We start from the raw sequence: 8,648 nt of genomic DNA, 5'->3' as shown, positions 1-8,648 counted from the left end.
TAATCGAAGCTGTCTCAAACTTTGCGATCATGGCAAATGTGTTTGCGTTGGAGGGCATTGTCCTCATGTTAACCATGCTCCTAACTCTGTAGTGGCATTAGAAGAGGCTGGCCCCAACGTATGTTCTCGTGATATTGATTGCGACTTCCTAATTAAATGTAATCCAAGCGGTCTCAAACTTTGCGATCATGGCAAATGTGTTAGTGTTAGAAGGCAACGTCCTCATGCTAACAGGGCTCCTAACTCAGCAATGGCAGTAGAAGAGGCTAGTGCCAAAGTATGTTCTCGTGACATTGATTGCGACTTCCTAATTAAATGTAATCTAGTGGCCTCAAACTTTGTGATCATGGCAAATGCATGTGTTGGTGGCAAAACCAGCCCTCTTGCCAGTGCATGAGGATGCAACGCCGTTTTCTTTTGTGTCCAATTAAAACTTAAGTATCACCTACCTAACAATAATGTTGTTGGCCACCCTTCTCTACACTTTTTCTTATCCAATGAATAAATCCATACGCATCTCATAGTCGATTTTTCGTTTGATATTTTTTATTGGCTGGCATTATGTTGATCAAAGAAAATTAAATTAGCTTAACAATTAGGTTTCGAATTTAGAAATTAACATATCAAACATGGTCATAATATTTGATCGGACATTTCAGTTTGGGTGAGAGTCACGACAAGAGAAACTCACTTGGACTCGAATGCCGTCATTGGGAAGGGGGAGGGGGATTGGGTCGGGTTGAGCTCATTTACGGACGTTCATTGGCAGATGTGCCATGTCTTGAGCGGTTAGGTTGTGATATTAGTCTAAATATAGTGGTGTATGGAAACACAACTTCAAAACGTAGAAAATTGGAATTCAATAGGGCAAATATGCATGTATAAGATTTAAAAGTTGTGCATGAGGTAGTACCCACTTTTGATGAAAAAACTTACTTATTCCAATGTGATATCCTTGATGTTCTCGCACATTACGTATGAGTGTACCAGACATTGCATGCAAACAGAAATTTTTCTTAATTACCAAAAAAAAAAATGTGGGAAAACTGAATTAGAAAGTTGATATCAAGGAAGAATTTTTTAAGAGAAAATAACTGAAAGAGATGTTCACCAAAAATACATATGAAATTGAAAGAGATGTTGGTATTATATACCTACATGGATGGCAGAATCCGAAAATGTTGAAGTTGTACAAACAAGGTCTTTGTCGTCCACCTTCTATAAATTGCCCAAGTCTAATCAAACAACGTGCCAAATACTTTCACTAGAAAATGACACAAAATTGACCCCTTTCTTTTCATCCCTTTCCTTCATGCTACATATCTTTGTATCCATTATTATCCATGATAGAGAGTATTATATTTTAGCATTGATTGTGATTTCGTATGTAGCTTAGGCTCTTTAATCTTTCAAAATCATATTATTCTTATTATTATTTTTACAAAATCGTATTCTGTTTTAATTTTATAGAGAGTAGGATTAATCGAGTTAGGCTGTAATATTGAGGTTACACCATCTTGACTAAGTAGTTTAACCTGTGTAATATTAAAGAGAGTTAATTACAAAGTACACTCTGGAAGTTTAATGTCACTTTCACAAAACGCACGGTTTTTTTAATTTTCTCATATTAATATTTACAACATCAAATTGTTAACAGTTCAAATTGTTTTAGTCCTCCGATCTTAATTAAACACAAAAAAATGACTTGAAATGTTAAACCTGTAATACATGGATTAGTAATGTGAAAAAATTGAAACACCCCATCTCAATGTTATTGTAAACTTCGTCAATGTATTTTGTAATTAATTTTTTGTTAATTAGCTTTAAACTTCATTTGTACATCCCACGTAACCCTTATTTATTTATATTTTTAAATATTTTTTAATTTAATTGACGATTAAAATTTAAAGAAATATATGAAAATAAAAACCGTGGATAACTTACATCAAGTGCTTGAATAAAACAGAAGGCGAAAAACAACCTCCATCTCAGGTTACTAGGCAGGCAGCAGATTAAAACTTCCCTCTCTTTTCACACAACCCCCCCCCCCCCCCACCCCCCCAAACAAAACCACACGCAGACACAGACACACACACACTCTCTCTCTCTCTCTCTCTCTCTCTCTCTCTATCTTCCCCTTTCTTGATTTTGATGCGCAGACTCTTCCCTCCAAACCCAATCAAAACCCCAACTCTCTTCAACTCCCTCCGTCTGCGATTCAACTCGCTCCGATCCCACTGTGCCAACTCAATGGCCTTACCTCCGCCGAAGTCAGCCATGGCTTCCGCCGTCGTCGACATCGAGGCGGGTCTCGCCCGCCGCTTCTGGATCAAGTTCAACCGAGAATCGATTTTCGCTATGTACACTCCCTTCTCGCTCTGTTTGGCTTCTGGGAATCTCAAGATTGAAACTTTCCGCAATTATGTTGCCCAAGATGTTCACTTTCTCAAGGCCTTCGCTCACGCGTTAGTTGTTATTGCTTTCTTTAATTTCACTTATTGTTTCTGTGCGAATTTGTTATGTATTTTTCATTTGGGGTTTTGGGGACTGTTTGGTTGCTGGGAAAATGTTGCGATTGAATCTGAATCCGAATCTGAATCTGGGTTTGTTTAATATTTCAATGACCCTTTAAGTGTTTAAGTAAATAAAGATCGATTGTAAGTGTGCCAAGAAAGTTTAGCTCGGAGCATTCATTGTAATTTTTTGATTTTCTTTTTTGTTAATTTGGAAATATTTGCTTCTATTTTTTTGAGTTTTTATAAGTTAGATTGCAATTTTAGGTAGAAAATTTCATGAATTGCTTGAAATTGCAATTTACGGTTTTACTCCTAACACAAATGGTAAAGGTTTGGTAGAAGATTTCATTGTTGTGGTCTTCGTGGTGACGGGAAAATATGGGAAAAGAAAGGAAATTAGATTGTTAGTGTGGAGTTTTAATCAATAGGAGGAAAAATGTATGGTTTGATGAAAGCTCAGTATCGATTATACGTTTTCCAGGAGATGGAGTTCTTATGTTTCATTTTACGGATTTTAGCTAAAAATCAAGAATGGTATGCTTTTTGTTTATCTGTTATTGACTTCTTGCTCTGGTTGGTTGCTGAGGAAACATAGGAAGCGAAAGAACAAAACTTAAATCTTAGCTTTTGAATGGCTATAATGGAGAGAATTATCCTGAAATTTTGTTTAGCATAATTTAATTGATTGACCAATTTGGGTGATTCAATAGTTCTTTAGTAATAGGAGCAACTAAAATCATATTTGATTTCAATTTTTACTTTCATTCCTTTCTTCTTTTTTTTCAGTCTTCTCAGCAACCAAATGGAGGGTTAGTTATTTTGGAAATATTTATGTGCATTGGATTAGGTAAAAATTTTGTTTTTTGTTTACGCTGAAATCCAAAATAATATAGAAGATAAGAAAATTTTTGTTTTAGGTTTCTTCAGAACTGGTGGAGTTGGATTTGTATATGTTATTTTGTGCGATTTATTTGTTTGATCTTCTTTTATGTATGAATATTTAGGTATGAATTGGCAGAAGATTGTGCAGACGATGATGATGCAAAGCCTGTGATTTCTGAGTTGAGGAAGGCAGTTCGGCAGGAGCTGAAAATGCATGATTCGTTTGTGAAGGTACGATGGAGGGTTATTTTATCTATGACACGGGAGGAGACATGTAAATTATAAGTGATCTGCAATCATCCAATTGAGTATTTTGAATGCAAATGTTGGCAGAGTTACTTCTTGCATTGTCTAAAATAAAGAGAGCCATGCAGGGATGGGGTTTACAGGGTGCTAAAGAGACCCCTATCAACTCTGCTGCCGTGAAGTACACAGATTTCTTATTGGCAACAGCCTCTGGAAAAGTTGAAGGAGTCAAGGGTCCTGGTAAACTTGCAACTCCATTTGAAAGAACCAAAGTTGCTGCTTACACCCTTGGCGCTATGACTCCTTGCATGAGACTGTATGCCTTTCTTGGTAAAGAGTTCAAGGCCCTTCTAGATCCCAACGAAGGCAGTCACCCGTACTTGAAGTGGATTGACAATTATTCTTCTGAAAGTTTTCAGGTTCGTCATATCACCTTGTTTTCTTCTGGTCAGTCTGAATTTACTCTCCTGATTCTGATCTGAAAGGTTGATACATTACATAAATTGCCTTCTTTTACTAACAGTTCAATTACCGTCATCTTTGAATTCAGGCATCAGCTGTACAAACCGAAGAGTTGCTCGATAAACTAAGCGTCTCTTTGACAGGCGAGGAACTTGACATAATCGAAAAGCTTTATCGCCAAGCAATGAAACTTGAAATAGAGTTCTTCTCTGCTCAGCCCCTTGTTCAGCCAACTGTAGTTCCTCTGATCAAAGAGCATAACCCTGCAGAAGATCGGCTCGTGATATTTTCTGATTTTGACTTGACTTGTACAATTGTCGATTCATCTGCCATTTTGGCTGAAATTGCAATAGTAACAGCACCAAAATCTGATAAAAAATCTGATCAACATCAACCTGAAAATCAGATTGCTCGGATGTCATCAGCTGATCTCAGGAATACATGGGGTCTTCTTTCCAGGCAGTACACAGAAGAGTATGAGCAATGCATAGAAAGCATCGTTCCCACTGAAAAAGGTATAGTAACAATTACTGTAGTCTTGTTTGCTATTCATGAATGTTCAACTTTATGTTTGAAGGCGTGAAAAATTGTTACAGTAGCACTTTTGTAAAGGTTACTTGCTCAGGTGTGACCATTTGCCTTTCTGTGGTTTTGCAGCGGTGTTTGACTTTGAAAAGTTGCATAAAGCACTAGAGAAACTTTCAGATTTTGAGAGGAAGGCAAACAATAGAGTTACAAAGTCAGGAGTGCTCAAGGGTCTTAATCTTGAAGATATAAAAAGAGCTGGTGAACGTCTCATTCTTCAAGATGGTTGTATTAATTTCTTCCAGAAAATTGTCAAGAGTGAAAACTTGAATACAAATGTTCATGTTCTTTCATACTGTTGGTGTGGTGATCTCATAAGGTCGGCCTTTTCATCAGGTATACTTTCCTTCTGAATTGTTACTTTATTTTTGAGTATGCATTACTCAAACCCAATTTACTCTTATTCTCTTGTTATGAGATAATAGATAGTTTTATTGTCTCGATCCCTATAGTATATCCTGATTGTTATGAACAAGCCGGGTTGTTTATTAAAGTATGATTCTTCGTGCCTCTGCAGAAATTGACTTGAACTTGATCCTAAGAGAATCTTATGTTTCAATGTATTGCGTCTTTTCTAGGCACAGTTTGAACAAAAATATTTTCATAAGACACCTTGAAGTTGGTATACCTAGATTTAGAGAAAATTCTGGAACATATGAGTTATGGGAATTTATTGGATATAGATTTTGCCATTGTTCAGAATCTTTAGAATGTGACCTTTGGTGGACATATAAGATTTCCGGTGTTGACATTTGAAGTGCATATTATATCACCCTTAGCAACTTTATAGACATGCCTGTCATTCTTGTTTATGTGTTGTTTGGAGCAGGTGGTTTACCCGAGCTGGATGTGCATGCAAATGAGTTTACTTTTAAGGAATCCATATCCACAGGTGACATTGTTAAGAAGGTGGAGTCTCCTATTAACAAGGTTCAATCTTTCAAAGAAATATTGAAAAATTGCAGCAATGACAGAAAGAACTTGACCGTTTACATTGGGGACTCAGTGGGTGATTTACTCTGTCTGCTGGAGGCAGATATTGGTATCGTAATTGGGTCAAGTTCAAGCCTTAGGAGAGTGGCGACTCAGTTTGGGGTATCTTTTGTTCCTTTGTTCGCAGGTTTAGTTAAGAAACAGAAAGAATGCACAGATGGAAGGTCTTCTAATTGGAAAGGGTTAACCGGTATTCTTTACACAGTGAATAGTTGGGCGGAAATACATGCCTTCATTTTGGGTTGTTAGAATTCATTTTCTTCTTTCCGGTTCTTATGCACTCAAACAGCGTGCTTGGACAAACGAATCATATTCATATATATTGGAACACAGATTAAAGTTGGTGTCTTGTCAAAAAAAAAAAAACAAAGATAAAAAGTTCGTGGCTGATTTTATAAGGGCCACAGATTTGCTGCTGTCTTGCTGTTCTCTTCTTTTCTTTTTGTAAACAAGGGGATCTCTTTTGGAAATGTGATGATGGCCAATTGGGGTGCTGTAAACAGGGTACGTGCACTTCTCCGCTTCTTTCATCTTTTTCCTCGGTCTTTCACATTCGGGATTATTGTAACCGCGTTTTCTTATCAGTTTCTTGAAATCCTCTTTTTCTTTTCAGGTATGGAGAGTTCTCAGGCAGCAATGAATTCAAACAGAGATTGTTATATCATCATTTGTCCATATAAACATTTCAAGTTCCGTATCTGTAATTTTGTTAGCCGATTGCTATTCGATATTTCTGATGAATGGCAATTTCAGAGTGTATTTCCGGTCATGTAATACTTGCGTCCTACTATAAATGCAGATGCAATTGTTCATGTCAGCTTGTTGGATCTTTCGTTGTTTTGGTTGGGTCCCCATATTTTCTCATAATCCACTGTTTGAACTGCATGTTTTGTCTGCTTGCTTGCATCATACTCTTAGAAAGAATGTAAAGAAATTTATACATTGCTTCAAATTGGAAATATCCATGATATGCATTATTGGATTTAGAATCTTAAGTTGAAAATATTTCTGTTAAAACATTTTTCCTCGCAAACGCTTAAATTGGAAAAGTTTCTATTATATATTATGATGAAATTTTTATTGAAAATTTAGTTGTTCTTTGAAACAGGTGATTCTTTTAAAAAGCTTGTCTATATGCCTTTTTAATTTAGAGAAACACTTTTGCGAAATGTTATTGGAAGCGCTTATAGTTATTTAAAGTAGATCTAAGATATGCAATATTAAATTTAGAACCTGAGGGTCCTAAATTTAAAACTTGATGGTCCTAAATTTAAAACTGATGGTCCGTTTAAAAATGTTTCTCTAGATAACAAGTATTATGATAAACAATTACGTGTTTTTGTAATTCTAAACCAGTGCTTGTTTTAAAAAGACTTCTATGTACAAACTACTCATACGGTTTAATAGTATTTTTTTCACTTGTAAGTGAGATAACTCAAGTTGACTCACATGAATAAATGATGAACATCGTTATATATCCAAAAAAAAAAAACTTTTTTCTGTCAAACTAGTCGAAAGCACTTATAGTTGTCTACAATTACGTGCAAAAAAAAGCTCTTAGACGGCCACGTGATTCTTGTGTTTCGACAAGTGGAGTCATAACAAGTTCAACATCAATGTCAAAGCAATTGGAGGGGATGAAATATGAAACAAAAACTCTCTAATAATTATCTGGTGTATAGTGCATAACGTATAAAATGGCATACAACAAAAGTATGGCAAATAAATGGATAAATAAGTGAAGTAAAGACAGGTTGACCACTACATCTTATCATTTGTGTATGTTTCGAACTAATAAAACAAGGATGATAATTGATTCCATGTAAGGAAGGCTTAGACAGTTGATTAATAGTAGTGTGTTCGTCTTTATATCTGATCTCTTTATTTATTTATTTTTTATGAATGATAAGATACGACAAGTTACAATGATACCTAACAGTGAATCACAATTTAGTATTTGAACCCAAGGACGGAGCTAGTTATTATGTTATAGGCTCTCATCTCATGGGCAATAACCTAGTGCAATTCTAGGAAGAAAAAAAATAGAATTTACAATTAATATGTAGCATAAATTTATGAAATACAAAATTTTTGCCCTACCCTAAATATAATGTACACTCCATGCTCCAACACAGAGAATATATTAACACACACCTATATAGTTTCTAACTCCGTCTTGGATTTAACTCAATACAAATATATATCGTTCTCATATCCATACGAGTTAATTCTGAAGCCTCTTCTAACGAAGTGAAAATTGGACACTGTTAGACCACAGTTGTGTGCTCGAGCTCATTCCCCAACACATGGGTAGTAAAAAAACTTCTATTTTCTTTGGTCACATTAGAGGGTTTTCAAATCTAAATCTAACATACTCTTACCCTTTATTTTATACTCCCTCTCACTACTGAGCTAACCCTAATAGAAATTTCCTCTTTTCTTTTAACTAACAATTCCTACTTTTTTATCACACATAGAGCATCTTCAATGGATTCTCTAAATGAGCTAGCTCACCAAAATATTAGGAGAAGTTGAAAATTTTCTTGAATCACACTTCCTATCATACTCCTACGATATCAAAACTTCTAGGAGCTCCTAATCTAGGGAGTAAGAAAGGAGCTCCTAGCATTAATTATTACAATATTAATTTTAAATAAAAATTTTAATCTTATTGGTTCACAATTATTATGACTCCTTAAATTAGAAAGTATGATTGGAGTTGAAATTTTACGATGAGCTCTTAAAGTAACTTTTCATTTAAAATTTCACTCGAGACTACAGAGCATGATTAGAAATGCTTGTGGTTGTGCATTAAATTTAAAAGAATTTGGCTTCCTAGAAATTCAATTTTCTTTCCTTTTTCTTTTTTAATGGTGCCAAGGTAGAAAATTTTGTTTGGTGGAAATCGTGATATATGGTGGGGTAGTTTGCCCAGTTGTACGAGATTATTGTTTAAAAACTGTT

The 8,648-nt window shown here is 35.3% G+C and overlaps 1 protein-coding gene across 2 annotated transcripts; it reads left to right on the top strand.

Annotated features, from left to right (window-relative positions):
• The first annotated feature begins 1,965 nt into the window (after positions 1-1,965).
• Positions 1,966-6,501, top strand: LOC137722944 (bifunctional TH2 protein, mitochondrial). 2 transcript variants are annotated; one of them, XM_088693144.1, is made up of 8 exons: positions 2,078-2,465; positions 3,303-3,363; positions 3,521-3,629; positions 3,773-4,063; positions 4,195-4,621; positions 4,764-5,027; positions 5,521-6,188; positions 6,298-6,501. In XM_088693144.1, exons 1-7 carry the CDS (start codon positions 2,423-2,425, stop codon positions 5,931-5,933), a joined length of 1,608 nt encoding a protein of 535 aa, XP_088549270.1. In that variant the 5' UTR covers positions 2,078-2,422; the 3' UTR covers positions 5,934-6,188; positions 6,298-6,501. The 2 variants fall into 2 exon arrangements, with proteins under 2 accessions (XP_088549269.1, XP_088549270.1); XM_088693143.1 differs by lacking the exon at positions 3,303-3,363 and having other exon boundaries at positions 1,966-2,465.
• Positions 6,502-8,648: the final 2,147 nt, after the last annotated feature.

This window comes from Pyrus communis, chromosome 4 (assembly GCF_041283825.1).
Source record: "Pyrus communis isolate YQ-2024b chromosome 4, ASM4128382v1, whole genome shotgun sequence".
NCBI lineage: Eukaryota > Viridiplantae > Streptophyta > Magnoliopsida > Rosales > Rosaceae > Pyrus > Pyrus communis.
Note: the sequence above shows the minus strand (reverse complement) of the source record. Positions and strands in the feature narration are given on the sequence as shown.